The sequence below is a fragment of the Sinocyclocheilus grahami genome, unplaced genomic scaffold, assembly GCF_001515645.1.
Source record: "Sinocyclocheilus grahami isolate Dianchi unplaced genomic scaffold, SAMN03320097.WGS_v1.1 scaffold409.1, whole genome shotgun sequence".
Taxonomy (NCBI): Eukaryota; Metazoa; Chordata; class Actinopteri; order Cypriniformes; family Cyprinidae; genus Sinocyclocheilus; species Sinocyclocheilus grahami.
Window position 1 is genome coordinate 457,695 of NW_015505588.1, and position 16,113 is coordinate 473,807.

Genomic DNA, 16,113 nt, shown 5'->3' on the forward strand with positions numbered 1-16,113 from the left:
GTCGATCTTGGTGTAAGATTTTTAAAGAAGTATCTTATGCTCACCAAGGTGGCATTTATTTGATCAAAAATACAATAAAAACAGTAGTATTGTGAAATTGTATTATAACTTACAATAACTGCTTTCTGTTTTAATATATTTTTAAAAATATAATTAATTATTGTGATGGCAAAGCTGAATTTTCAGCAGTTAGCCTATTAATCCAGTCTTCGGTGTCACATGATCCTTCAAAAATCTTTCTAATATGCTGATTTGTTGCTCAAGAAACATTACTTTGTTGAAAACAGCTGTTTGACTTAACATTTTTGTAGAAACCATGACTCTTTGTTGAATAGAAATTTTAAAAGAACAGCATTTATTTGAAATAGAAATCTTGTAAAAATTCTTTATTGTCACTTTTGATTCATTTAATGTGTCTTTGCTAAATAAAAGTACTAATTTCTTTAAAAAAATAATAATAATAAATTACTGTCAGTAGTGTATGTATGCTGTTTAATGGGTGTCAAATACAGTGAGGATTTTCTGGAGGTCATACGTTTACTTCCCCGTGCCTTATTTCATTTGCATAATTCCGATCATGTGCACTTAACCTTATAACAGAGCCAAATATTGTCGACATTCAGTTGTTCTTAAAACAACAGCAAAACAAGGACATGCAGGCGAGAATAGCTTGCTTAAAAATACCCATAGATGTTGTTTATACTGTTATTGTTTTCACTAAAATGAGGTATCTTGAATCGATGCATGAATTGTTTATGTGCTTACTGCCATTTCTACCGCGGTTTTGGCTTGTTTACGTCGTTAGTATTCCCTGAGATCTGTCGGTGGCTGTCACTGATATGTAGGTGGAAGAAGTTCAACAGCAGTTGTACAAACCCTGCGCGTGATTGCCCACACACAGCTCTGTTCAGCTCATCAAAGACCTTGTGTACATTTCATGAGTCCTGAAAGGTGAGTCTAAATGGAGTCTGCCTGGCTGAGGACTTTTTAAATGTCAGTTCGCAGATGTGGATATATAAGGACAATTTACACCAATTCCCATGTCGCATGAACGATTAGGTTGCCTTCAGCGCAGTACCATTCAAAACAGAAATGTTGATACTCCTCGTAGTACTATTAAGGCTGGATCACACTGCCTCTAAATAAAATCAATATTCCAACCATTCTGAAACTGACTGTTGGATTTAGGTGGTTAGGAAACACAACAAACAAACACCAACCGGAAGAACAAACTGATCCAGTGCAGCAACGACTGTTGGCTCTAAACTCGCATTTAAATTATTAAACAAAAACTATTATGAGGAAATATATTGTAATAAATTGTTATTTTATTAATAACATTATAAAAGTAAATAAAATATTAAAATTAGTCCTGTCAAACAATTAATCGTGATTAATCCAAAATAAAAGTTTTTGTTTACATAATATTTGTATGTGTACTGTGTATATTTATTATGTATATATTATTATAAATACACACACATGCATGTATATATTTCAGAAAAATGCGTTATTTTTATATATTAAATATATTTATAATATAAATTATATGAATATAAACATAGACATGTAAATACATGTAAATATTTTCAAAATATATACTGTATGTGTGTATTTATATATACATAATAAATATACACAGAACACATGTATTATGCAAACAAAAACTTTTATTTTGGATGCGATTAATCGTTTGACAGCGCTAATTATAATAAATCTAAATATTCTAATAAAACTAAATGTGCTCTACAATACTAGCAAAAACTAAACAGAATTACAGGAAAATTACTGTAGTTTATGAATTTTCAAGTAATTATGGATGATTTGATTTAATTAATATCCTTAGCTTGATTGTTGACTTGAAAAATCTAGTTGCAATGTCCAGTTATCCACCTTTTTCTTCAACGCGGAAGTAAGCCTATGGGTGAGACTTCCGGTTCATTAGCCGCTATAGGTAAATAACGAGGAGAATAACAATGTGCAGTAAACGGTAAAACTGTTTGCACTACAAACCAGTGTGTTCATAATTTCAGATAATACATTAAAATAATATGATAAGACACACCAACTTTCAATATCAAGCAGCAAAACGAACTGTTTTGTTCAGCTAAAAATAGCTGGACGGAGTGGACGCAGATGAAACCGGAAGCCATACCCATATATTTTCCAAATGGCCGCGCCCATTTTTACGACAAGAAAAAGGTGGATTGATAGAACAAACTCTTGTTGATTCAGTTATATTATTTACCTTATATTGTTTATTTGGTAACACTTTATTTTAAGGACCGATTCTCACTATTAACTAATTACTTATTAGCATGCATATTACTAGCATATTTGGTTTATTAGTACTTATAAAGCACATATTAATGCCTTATTCTGCATGACCATATTTTAGATCCATTAATCCTACCACATATACCTAAACTTAACAACTACCTTACTAATAAGCAGTAAATTAGGAGTTTGTTCTGGGAAAACTCTTAGTTAATATTGAATATGTGTTCTCTATTCTAAATGGTTAGTGTTTATTTTATTAGACTTTGTCCACATAGTCTACGGTTAGTTTTTTGTACATCGCTAGTGGCAGGTAAATCTGACACAGACGGCACAATAATAAACCAGCATGCACAAACTCGCAAATAACAGTGCAACCATCTGCATGAAACAAAATATGCAAACAATCTCAATCAAAACTCACAAAGATAAAGAGCCATAAATCTGGCAAATTTAGCAACATTTTTTTATCCAAAGCGACTTGCATTGTATTTTTTACAAATTAAATAAATTTAAACGGCAGGTAAGGACATTTCAAAAATCTAAATTTTAAAAATAACAACTAGTGAAATTGTTGAAAAAACCCTGCATATTAGTGTGTGTGTGTGCGTGTGAAAAGTATACATATCAGTTACTTGGTGTGTGCACAATATGTGTTGGAAAAAGCAGCCGCTATTGTTATTTACCAAGGATATGGGATGTTGTCGTCTCTCTAAGCTCTTGGATCTACCATAAATCCAAGCTGCTTGGCCCCTGCGGAGCGGTGACTGGGTCGAGAGCCACCATTGGCACATTGATGAATCCCTTTAGACGTTCCAATCAATACGGCTTTATCTTCAGGCAACCCGTGCAGACGCCCATGTTAGTTCACCTGAGGTCCTGAAGGACTGATCGGTGCGCTGTACATCAAAGCTCACTATCAGCTATAGCACATAGACAGCTACAATCAGCACTGAAGGCAGGAACCTCTCATTTTCTATGTCAGCTACAGTTTACTGATCTATAGCCGACTCTCCCTTGGCTGCAGTGTTATATGTCATCTTTATCAAACATGATCTATGTCTCTGAAATGCAGCAGCTTTTCTTTTTTAATACAAGAAAAATACAGTGCAAAAGGGATGCACTGACATATCACTTTAAATGCAAATCACATTGCTAGGGAACTACGGTAGAGTATAAGAAATTGTCCTATTTAACACTTTAAAAATGCAGTCCTTTCCAACTTTGGCACATCACATACCTGTACGCAGGTTTACTGATACTGTTTGCGAGGGCTGCTGAGGCATTAAATAGGGTTAATTAGTGCAAATGGGCAATCAGATTTCCTATTGATTGTGACAGTGCAGATTGCCTTCCAGATAAATGAAATCCTATAACTCTTGAGTCCTGCTGCAGATACTGATAATGCTGTTAGCGGCCATTAATGCTCTTCCGTAATTAGCTTATATCCAAGTAATTAAAACAATGACAGTGTAAAGTAATTGCGTTACATGCTAACTCAATATTTCGTCTGTGTTATCTCAACCTATATGCTCGATATCTTGTTTTCAGAGTATAATGGAGGGCCCTTTCACTATTTTTGAACATGTGGGTCATTGTATTCATTATGTCCCGAAGTGATTTCACGGAATGTCTCTGTTGATTGTGATTTACAAGACAAGGCTAAAAGAGGGCTAAAAAGATGATAGATTATATAATCATGAGTTATGTATTGTAAAACTATATATTGGCATAAAGTTTGTGTTATACTGAAATTATTATCTGTTAAAAACTTTCAAAAGTTACAATAAAAATAATTAAAATTATACAAGTAAAAGGTATTATTAGTATCAATGACATTGAAATATTTGGAAATTGACTTTAAAGTTTTTAAAAGTTTACAGTATATATATATATATATATTGTGAATTTAAAATAAACAGTTGTGCTGATTAATATTCTTGCCTGAACAAAAGAGATCCTTTTTTTCTGGGTTCTTTGATAAATAGTAAGTTTGAAAGAGCAGCATTTATAGTAGTCTTATTGACCCTAGACCTTGAACAGTATATAGAGTATTAGACCTGTCTTTTTAGACTGGACTATAATAAACACAATGAATGTACTTAAACATTAGATCTCCATCACAGTTATTCATTAGGGCCTAATTTGAGGTGAAAGGTCATTGGTGCTGAGGAGGTCATTGGTGGTGACTGTACAGTAAGATGGATCCCCCCGCGGGCCATTGACTCATCATCAGGAAGATGTTACGAGTGGAGAAGATCAATGAACACTCAAAGAGAGCAGTCAACACCTGCTGATACAAACACTGTTTGAAAAGCTCAGCTCAAGAGCGCCCATCAATGAGCTGCAAAGAGATATTGAACTGAAAAGGAGCTCAGAGAGTTGTGGGATTTCAATCACCACTACATTGACGCTGTACATTGTGATGTGATGTGGCTGAAAAGGAGACGATACTTACCCAAGTCAGTCAGATACAGGCCAACAACATCTGTTTTTCAGACCTTAAAAGAGGTAAAAGTGAAAAAAAAATCAGTCAGTTTTAGGACTGGGTTGATAATATGGATTACTCGATTTGAATCAGTCTTCATTTTGAATAACGATTATCAATACCCTAGATCGATTTTTTTAGTCTGTGCTGTTTTCAGTTCAGAGGAATGAACAAAACTTCACTAAATATTGTGTAGCCCGCATTTTATCCAATAATTAAAATATGCTTTGTGTGTTGTTTTTTTATATGAAACATAGCCACAGCTTTTGTCAATTTGTAGGTCGTTTTTGTCAATCAGTTCAATCAGCAGCATGGAAGGCATTTCAACCAATCATCTCTTTCCCTTTTCTACTAGTTTTAGCACAAAATAAACATAAATGAACATCAGAAGGTATGCTGAAAGATACAGTACAGCTTACTGAAATGTATCATCTCTCATGTAATCGCCTGAATCAGTGTACCAGCTGTGAAAATAAAACAAGAAAAACAATAAAACAGCTTGTAAACAATGTCATGTAATATTACAATTATCTCAAGAAAGCCAAAATGGCCATAGCTAAAAAAAAAAAAACTCTAGATAGGTGCATTTTGATTAATATATGCAGTAGACAACATATTTATTATATTCTTACTTAACCTGTTAATGATGTTTCATGTATTGTATATTTGAATAAGTCTGTCATATTTTAGTTATTTAAACAAATTCGAGGATTTGAGTAGAAACATATTAAAAAGTTCATATGAAATGTGCAATTTATGTGCCTTATGTGCAATTTAAATCTTTGTATTCAAGTCAGTTTTTATTTGAATGTTGATTACTATATCTTAAAATAAATAGCAACTGAATTTGGACTCTTTTGTTAATTTTAACCTTTGATATTATAGTAATGTATAATAGTCTACAGCAGTTATCCTTAATATATACACACTTGACTTTAAGGTTGTTTTAACTCAAACCTTTGCCAACCCACAAGAGGCCAAGATGGGGAAAAAAGGTAAAAACTAAGAAAGCAGGATTATCTGATGAAGTCATGCATCCTGCTGAGTGTGACTACAAGGTTTAATCACACACGCAAACACACATTCACTTACTCACAACACATACACAAGTAGTAAGCAAGGGAAAGAGTTTTAGACGAAACTGTGTCATGAGTGATAGTGTGGTGCTAATTACCAGCTGTGTTGGACAACATCAGCCTCCTGCCTTATTGAATGGAAAAACGATCACAGTTGTCAAAACTGATCACTCATTTACAGTGACTAAGACGGCAGGTTGTAATAGGGCACTGACTCCCAAAACACAGAGCAGACAAGGCTGCTTCCTCCACGCTGGAAAACAGTGCTTCTCGAATACGAGACACGGGACTACAGGTCTCCAGGGTTGGCCACTATACAATGTGGCACTGCCTGAAGTCGACAGCCCTAATTGTAAACATCTGAGAGGGCTTGTGATCTGTCACCAGGCAACATCGGCTAGATGGCAACATTGGCCTAAACGACGTCTGTTAGAATCAGAGCTCTGTCAATCACAGGATGCCGTGGAGTCTAATTTTACATACACTGAGTATGTTCGCAGCTAGCGTGCCATCTGATGGAGTCGCTTTAATTTAAGTCAATTAGTGAATATTTCCATTAGCAGTGGATTTGGAGGACCTAGGTGCCCTGAATGTACATTATTTATAATGAATTTTGTTGTTATTGCCGACTTTTAATAACAGTGTGCCGGTGCTCTCTACATTACCTTTAATCTTTAATTAAGGAAAACTTGCATTTATAAGCACTGAGCTCATGTAATTTGAATGCTAGATCGCAGAATGGTCTCAAAATTAGCTTTTAGGAGAAAAGAGCAAGACATCAGGCCTAGGGCCTAGGCTATTCTAAACTGATTCTCTCATGGTCACATGAAAGCAAGTGTTAGGGGATTTTGTGTTTATTAATTATGAATGCTAATTCAAAAAGCACACAGAGGTACATGTCAATGGATGATTACGTTAATGTTAACCTTAAGCCTTTGAAAACAAACCCAAGAAATGACATAAACAATAAAAATATAATATAATTTTCTTTTTTTTAGCAATGTTGAGAAGGACTGTGCTGCTTAATATTTTTGTAGAAACTGTATTTTTTCAGGATTCTTATCATGTGCAAAAGAACAGCATTTATTTGAAATGGTAGGAATGTAACGATTTACTCAACTCACGATTTGATACGATTCACGGTACTGATTTCACGGTATGATTTTCTCGTGATTTTTTTTCTAACAAAATGAGATTTAAGACAAGTTATGGATGAAAAGGTGTCCTTTTATTATTTCTCAGACAAAATGCTGCACATCTCTGCACATTTGAAACAGAATGGTCTGACTTCAGCTTTTTGAAACTATATTATGTATAACATCTGGGATGTAACGATTCACTCAACTCACGATTCGATTCACGATTTTGATTTCTCGGTTCGATTCACAATTTTTTTTAACAAAATGAGATTTAAGACTAATTATAAATTAAATATGTCCTTTTATTATTGCTTGGACAAAATGCTGCACATTTCTTTGTGAAATAGAAATATAAAACTATAATAATATACTAATGTAGCACTTGCATATTATTGCTCTTTTGTTGGATTTGATTGCTTCTATTGTCCTCATTTGTATGTCGCTTTGGATAAAAGTGTCTGCTAAATGACCAAATTGAAATATAATGTAAATGTAAATAACAAAACTAAATTGAAATTTTAAAACAAGCCCCAAATCAAATAAATAAGTAACACAAATAAAATAAATATCTTCATATAAACAAAATAAGGCTTTGTCTGTGCTCTTTCCATTTAAAATTAGAGGCAACCACTGCATTTTAATCATGATCCAAACAAAGATGCCGCATACATGCAACATGAGCAGTTTTTTAATCTAAATTAGATTGTATAATTTCGAAATCTGAAGCAAAAACAGGTTTGACAAAGACAGTTTTGTGAAACTATACATAAAAAATGTCTGCATGAATCAAAAACAGCAGATGATCTGAATAAGACGCAGATTCACTCTCTGCCAGCAGGTGGCGCTTAAACCATTTCCTTGGTTTCTGCTGTAAACAAAGCAGTGTTGCACTTATGAACTTTAATATGCTTTATACAGAGGCAAGATGTAAAGAGAAAATACCATCTAAACTTTTCTAAAGACAGTAAGGTCCCCTCAGACATACATTCATATAAACTACCCCTAATTGAATCGCGATTTGTTTAGCATCTCAACCGATTTGAATCGTCACATATTTAAATCGATTTTCAACCGGCTCGCGGTTAATCATTACATCCCTACATCTGAATGAAACTGAAACAGCAGACGGGCTTAATGAGAACGTAAATTCACTCTCTGCCAGCAGGTGGCACTTATGGAACAGCGGCAATACAGCCTTTCCTTGTTTACCGCAGTAAACAAAGAAGCTGCGCTTATTAACACTTCTTTAATGTGCATTACACAGATGAAAGATGAAAAGAAAATACCATCTTAACTTTTCTGTAGAAGGTTAGCTCCCCTCAAAGATATATTCTTATCCCACCCCAAACAATCTCAACCGACTTGAATCGTCGCATACAGTAGGCTATTTGTATCGATTTTCAACCGGCTCGGGATGCATCATTACATCCCTATGAAATGGTAATCTTTTGTAACATTATGAATGTCTTTACTGTCACTTTTGATCAATTCAATGCATCCTTACTGAATAAAAGTATTAATTTCTTTAAAAAAATTACTGACAGAAGTGTATTAATCACAAAAATGAGTGGAGCTATACACAAAATATTCCTTTTTTATCATTTTTACTCCTATTAAATTGACTTGTAAGAATGACAAAGCATATTACACAGTATAATTAACTCCCATTAATTAACCGTGACTCTCCTTCTTCCCCAGGAGAGTGATAGTCTGTGGTGGGATGCATTTGCTACAGAGTTCTTTGAGGAGGACGCTACATTGACCGTTGCCTTCTGCCTGGAGGATGGACCAAAAAGATACAGTAAGATTTCAGCTTTTATCTTGTGCCAGTGTCGTCTTGTCTGCAAATTTGCTTGTACTGGTGCCAGTTAAAACCAGGCTTGATGGTACATGACTGTGTCTATGGAGTCTGGAAATGTAGAAGTTAATGATCCATAAAAATCTGTAGAGGACTTTGAATCAACTAAATCCAGCAGATCTTATTGACTTTTATTGGTCTTCCAGGAAATAAGTTCTCTAAACGTCCCATAAAAACAACACTTTGGTTAATGGCCTTACATCTCACTATGGAGAAGTAGACTAAGAAAGTGTTGTAATTGGTAAACTGACTTGCAAGGTTCATATTTGTGAATTATTTTACCTGCAGCTCTGCTAGAATTTGTCTAAACACCTTGAAAAGCATGAGAGAGTAATTGTTTGCAGTAGTTTTGGCTGCATTTGCCATAGCTCTGCAAGCCTGTCCATTTTTTTTCTTTTCTGCACACTTTCCCTATCTTTCTCTCTGATGATATAAGCTGTGTTTTCTGTCCTTATTGAGTTCTCTGCTTTTGGTTAGTCATGCAAAACACTCTGCCTGTTGCAAAGAACGTGTGAGTCAAACATTCACTGAAGCCCCCTCCCTTTCCTGGGGTCTTTGTAGTGCTAATAGATTCAGAAATATATACTTTTATTATGCAAAATTAATATGCCATTGGACTGTGGGCAGCATTACAATAGCCTCAGCTTTAGCGTCTTTTCATGGCAGTTTATTTTTCTTCATTTGGTGAAGTTTGAATAGTTTTAATTGAACAAAGGCATAAAATTGAAACACTAAAATGTTTAATTTGTCATTTAAGATGTCATTTCAGATGCCAGCAAATGACAAGTTTCAAAGGGTTCTTCTTTGTATGTTAATTCTACATTGCAGCATGTAATATTTTGTAATTCTCACATACACCATTTAAAAGTGTAAAGACCAAAGCTTGCGTCGGCTCCGGAGGCCCATAGGGAACCAATCCTCCATATCAATTGAGGAGGGAGTTCAGTCCGTCTCTTGTGACAGCTCATCTTTAGTCTTCAGAAATGACTCCTCTTAGTTTCAGCCACAAACATACTCCCTCACTCCATCACTGTCACTCACACACAAACACAAGCGCTGCATACTACATTTGCTCAGGCCCTTTATACATTTCTCAGTCCTCACTCCACCAAGCATCATTAGGGATTTTCTGCATCGGTGTAGCCTCACATCAGTATGCTTGTTTTATTCTTGCTTGCCTTTGTATGGCATGTTTACAGTAATCACTGTTCAGATTCCATTGAGTAACTCATTCCTCTGCTTTACATTTCAAGACATCAGATCAAAGGTAATCTAATCCACTTTTTGTTCACCATGTCCTGATTGAATGTATTTACCTGTTTATGAATTATTTATTTGAAATAAGGTCATATCGCACACATCCAATGTCGCATTTTTAATGCACCCTCTGGAATACTTGATCCTGTGTCCATTGACCTGTAGAATTGATTTGTTGTCCAAGGTAACATTAGCGGAAGCTTTAAGATAATCTACAAGTAAACTAATAAAATAATTTAATCTTTAATCAATATGTACATTTATCTGTTTATTTGGTCAGTAGCCAAGTAAGAAACGGTATAATGCACAGTCAACTGCCAGTCATTATTGCAAATAAACCTAAAACTAGGGATAATTGTACATTATCTAACTCTAATTTTGTTTTTATATGATGTTAAAAAAAAAATTTTTGAGAATATTTTCAGCATAGTTTAAGCTAGAAAATATCGGTTAGATCATTATTCTGCCTTTACCTTTCCATTTTACTTGTAATTTTTTTTTCAGGCAAAAATAAAAGGCTATTGCTTCTATAGATTCAGCTAAAAAAAAAAACCCACTGTACTAGCATATATTTGACTTTATTTATTTAAAAGTTTCTGCCAACTTCAAGGCCTTTATCACTCACCCGAAAATGATTTTTTACTCATTATTTATTTTACGTTCATAGTTCCCTAGATGCCTGGTCACATTACATTTTAACAGCTGTTTCAAATAAAGAAAGGTTCCTAATGGTTGTTAAAACTATTACCCATTAAAAATGGGTATAGGTGAATAAATGAAATAAAAAACTTAACATGATTACACTTAAAAACTCTCTTCATAGTTATGAAAACCCTGAGCAGATTCTTTCAAGTACTAAGAAATCTCCTCAGACTATCTTCAGACATATATAAAATATCCCTTTCAAGCATAAAAACAAGAAGCATTGCAGTTTAAGAGACAAGGACTTTACACTTATATTCACAAACATGATAAGATGTGGGCGTTATTTCACCACAGTGCACTGTGGATGGATGGATAATGGATGGATTATTGAAATGCATTCGTTTAAATGGCCTCACATTCTCCTTCTCTTTTCTCTTTCTCTCATTCTCACTCTCCAGGACTGAAGCTGTTCTTCTATGTCTGTTCTCATTTCTTGTCTCCTGAAGTGTTAAAAGATTAGTTTCTCCATTGAATGTTTCTCTGCATATCTAATTCAAATAAAATATGTTATAAATAATACATCTATAAAAAAGTAAGAAAATATTTTACACAATATGCTATTTTTATGTATATTAGGTTAGCTTAGTAACATTAGCTACCATCAAACTCCAGTGAAATCAATATTGGGTCAAGTCCCTCGTGTGCCTCACATGAGTGTGTGGAGCGTGGAGCTATATCGATGTAGACCATTCTGAATCAGTCACTTATGCGTTTCCATTTCAGGTAGGATTTTGCCTCAGAAGGCAGCTGCCTATGTAGGCTACAGACAGCTGCCCGCTCGCTTGGAATAGGACTTACAATGTGGTTTGGCATGTACCACCCTATAGCCACCTGAAGACGGGAACCTTTCAAATCAACATTTTAGCTCATTGATCTGCAGCACCCAAACCTGAACACAGGACCATATGCAACCTGTTTCTGTAGCTGATTTCTGAAAAACTGTGAAGTGCTTTAGTTCAGTATTTTCTTCACATCTCTCCTCTTGGACATTATTAGCGGGGGAATAATTAATATCTGAACTGAAACACTGTTCTTGCTTTGGGTTGAGGCGAGGAGAGTTTCAAAGCGTGATGCAATGCCCCTGCAACTGTGACACCTTAGAAAACTTCCACCACTGAACCGCAACACTTCATAAGACAATAACAAACAAACCAAAGACAAATTTATTAGCAGATTGGATGAAGACAGTTGGAATCTGTTTTGTTTTTGTTCGCTGTTGTAGAATGGCATCAGTTTCGGTTTAAGTCAAGAAAAACCCAGGCTCATTAATCAGGTTTGAGTTGAACTGAACAATTTACAAGCTCCAGTAAATTTTCACCGAGATTACCGTTTACTGATCTGAGAAACTTAACCAATGTTCCAGTGATCAAATCATGTCTGCATTCTGCCAGATTTCTAGAAAATCACTGCTACTGCGCTAAATAGACTCTAGAGCAGTCCAGAACGATGCCCGATTCACTTGTTTGAGTCGGTTCCTTTTAATGAATTGGTTTCGCAAATGAGTCTAAACAGCTCATTTACAAGACTTAAACATTTGGAAAAGTCTTTATTACAATAAACAACTGAATGTGAAGCTTGTGAATGATTCTGTTACAGGTAAAAACATTTTACAGCAAACTATACCAAAACACTAGCAGTACGTGAAAAAACTAGTGCCATGGCATAATAATATTTTTAGAGATGTACAGTGTAAATTCTGTGTTACCTGAATACACTAATATTCGTGTCGTATATAAATACCATGGTGCTTTTTACCAGGCAGCTTTTTAGGCTGCAGTTATTGAGTCTTTTGAGGATGGTTTGTAACTAATAATTATGTTAATGTAAAGGGACCCCCCCCCCGCTATTTCTGAATAACATGCACTTTGCATAATTTCCCAGCATTGCTCTTAATGTGTTAATGTAGATTTGATTAGTAAAAACCAGGGAAGCTTTCTCTGTTTACACGTTGTTGTATATTTAATTTTATATTTAATTTAAATTTTTTTATTGATAGTTCTCAACTATTGGATATTGGTGGTATTTGGAATAGATCTGTGAATTTGCATGCAAAATCCAGTCATTAGGAATTCACACAATCAAGAATTTGGTTGTGCACATTTTCATTGTGACCAACAGACAGCTGCTTGGTTTGAAAGTGACTTCTGTGTATAAGCTGTGCTTCAAATAACACTAAACTTTATACAATAAACAATTGGTTTTCTTTGCCTGCAAAATTTAACAGAAAAGACCTTTAAGGGGCAGTCACAAAACTTTTTTTTTTTTTTTTGCTTTTTGGATGTATTATATGTTGCATTATATATATATATTTTAAAGAATCAGCAGAGTGTGATGTCAGTGTCTGTAGACATTTTGCATGTTCAAAGTCTAGGGTGAACGCAGCTTTACTGAGAACAGCCCTGAATGAGATAGGAGCCATTCACACAGTACTCATTCTTTTATTCAAAGGCATGAAACTTAATGCATTTTTAAATTTGAAAATTGAGTTTTTAACTTGACATTGCATCTAATAATGCCAAAACAGCAGCAAGACGCAATGCAACCACAAAAGACGTCAGTCTGCATGTGTACATAGACACGTCCTGTATGGACAGCCCATGATACTTACTCAGACAGACAAACTTGATTTCACAATGGATTAATATGGACTATAGGCCATTGAAAGGCTTATATCAATGTTATGAAAATAACAAACAACATATTGATTTTTAAAGCAACTTATAATGTCTTTCACTCCCAGAATAATGTCTTTGAATTATCCTCACTTGGGAGATTTCATCAGCAAATAATTATTATTTTTGTTGATTATATTGATGCATGTTGAATATGCTATTAATTTGATTTATTAGCATACAGTTAAGTTAATGAAACATTTCAATCAATTGGCAGTCCTAGATTTCACACATTTCTTTGGTGGAGAGTCTATTGTTTAAGATGACTTGTGAGGGAAAACACAGCAAAGAGCGAGCTGTGATTGACAGTGTGGGGCTCGAGAAGGCTCAGCTGCAGTCCGGCACTGGCAAAGACACAGGTCTTGTTGACTGACAGCCCAAGTTTCTCTGTGTGTTTGTTTGAGCACTCTCATATGCTGTATCTGCAGGTAAGGATTGATACCGTTAAGATTACCGAGAGATGTTAAATGCATCTGTGCACTGGATGAAGATGTGTATGTGTGTGCGTGTGCGTGTGTGTGTGTGTCTAATGGCACTGTTTCCGAGCATGTGTGCGTATGTGTGGGCAGCAGGAAAAGAGAACCACTGTGTGATAGGATGGGTCTTTCTCTGCTCTTCCTGTTGTCTCTCTCTCTCCAACTCCTTATTCAATAACAAAACAATATCCACTGTACTGTATGTTTTAATTCACCTCCGGATCAGCGTCAGACTTATGCGTGTGTATGTTTCAGAGTGTGCCTGATACCATGCACAGCCATGCAAAATATGCACACACATATCGATGTATAATACAGATAGAGAAAGTGTGTATTCCTGTCGATTGTGTCATCAGGTAACATGTTGAGTGTTTACCGTGTCCATTAAAGCTCAGTGAAATGAGCGGGTCACTGCTATTGTTGTGCACGTGTGTGTGTGTTTTACCCAGGAATGGGGGCAGAAATGCAGTCATGCTGCACGGTAGATTTGGTAAATACAAAGTCATGAAAAAATGAGGAGTTATGAAGAGCCTGGTGCACTTTTGAGCCCAGAACCTTCCAGAAAGTCAACATGGCCCATGCATAATGAACGAGAGGCGCCCTCCTCTTATATGCTCAGAGACTGTATGGAAAGGAAGCTTTGGCACGTAGTTTGTAGACATATACACAAACTCTCACAGAGACACATAGCTAGCTATATTGATAATGCATGCATTTGGCCGGGCTCTTTTATAATGGACTAATGTAAAACTAATGGACAGAGAATATATATGTGTGTGTCATCAGGATATTAAATGTTTATGTAGCTCTGTTTCCCCTCCACACCGCTGTTATGTGCCGAATATGGACTCAGGTTAACCTCTAGTATCTCGTTTTCATTTTCATTCACTCCTGACCTTCCTCTTTTTGTGTTTTCTGCTGATGCCCCCAAAGTCATGTTGTCCCCGTTGACTGTAACATTGTAAGATATAGATATAGACTTTTTAAACGCCTCGTCGTGACCCGTGTCTGAAGCATACATTGAAAAAACACCAACAACATGTTGGCCGGTGACAGCCATGACGTCACTACCGGTGCGACTATAGTATAAATAGGCGCCGGGAGAACACATCATCCACTTCTTCATCTGAAGCTTGCGTCCGCAGCATGGCAAGAAACCTAGAGGACGCAGTGTCTCGTTCCCTACTCAGGGAACCCTGGTTAAATACGTAACCTGAGACGGTCCCTTTCATGGGAACTTCGAACTGCGTCCTCTAGGGGTCGCTATGGGGAACGGTATACCCACGCCACCATGCTGAGGGGAGTGCATGCCAGAAACCATGGCGAGCACTAAGTACCAACTCTACCATATTGCCATGGGAGTTGCCCCTGGGACGTCAGACGGCTGTCAGTGACATTATTCCCTACGGCCAAAGGCCTAGGCTACATACCCCCCAACAAAACTTACCTGTTAGGGCCAGAGCTCCTGGGCCCGGGGTGGAGCTCAAGGCTTGGAATCAGGATAGATTCCTTTAAGGGAATACGACCAAGAGCCTAGAATCATACTAAGTCTTGGCCTGTCACACAGGGGCTACCACACGCTCTGTATATGCTGAAGGAACTGTCTCAACAGACCCCTAGTAGCAACACCCTGTTAAAGTATGTATCCAGAGGATACATAGGTGGAGTGGTGCCCAAGGCGGAACCGGGGTTTTAAACCACTCAGAAAGAGCATGAAGCTGCTGCGCGTGGCTCTTACATACAGGATTCTAGAAAACAATGCAGAGTACTAGCGTGCAAACTTACCACAGTGTGGATTTTAGAAAGTGTACAAAGACTTCACGTGTACACTTACCATAACATGGATTTTTTTTTTTTAAATACCATTCTAAGGGGTTCTCGTGGCACTCTGAAAGAGCAGCCCATAGATGGAAATGGTGCATCCCAAAACACTATGTTTGAGAAGTCATCAACTCGATCTAAGGCTTATAATGCTGGAGTGGCTAGCAGTAAATCTGTAGCTGAGGGAGCAAACATCCAGCTTTCATCGAGAGGGAGCTCAACCTTCAGCATGTTCCAATGGTGGAACAGCTAGCAGTTATTTAACTGAGGGAGCAACACCCCCAGTTCTCAAACGAGAGGAGGCTCGACCTACAGCATGTTCCAATGCTGGAACAGCTAGCAGT

At 36.3% G+C, this 16,113-nt stretch overlaps 1 protein-coding gene across 3 annotated transcripts in view; it reads left to right on the forward strand.

The window, feature by feature from the left end:
- ldb2a (LIM domain binding 2a) overlaps nt 1–16,113 on the forward strand; it is a 65,991-nt gene that overhangs the window by 7,548 nt on the left and 42,330 nt on the right. For all 3 annotated transcript variants that reach the window (XM_016232281.1, XM_016232282.1, XM_016232284.1), the window contains exon 2: nt 8,679–8,781. In XM_016232281.1, coding sequence (XP_016087767.1) covers nt 8,679–8,781 — 103 coding nt within the window. The remainder of the gene's footprint in view (nt 1–8,678; nt 8,782–16,113) is intronic.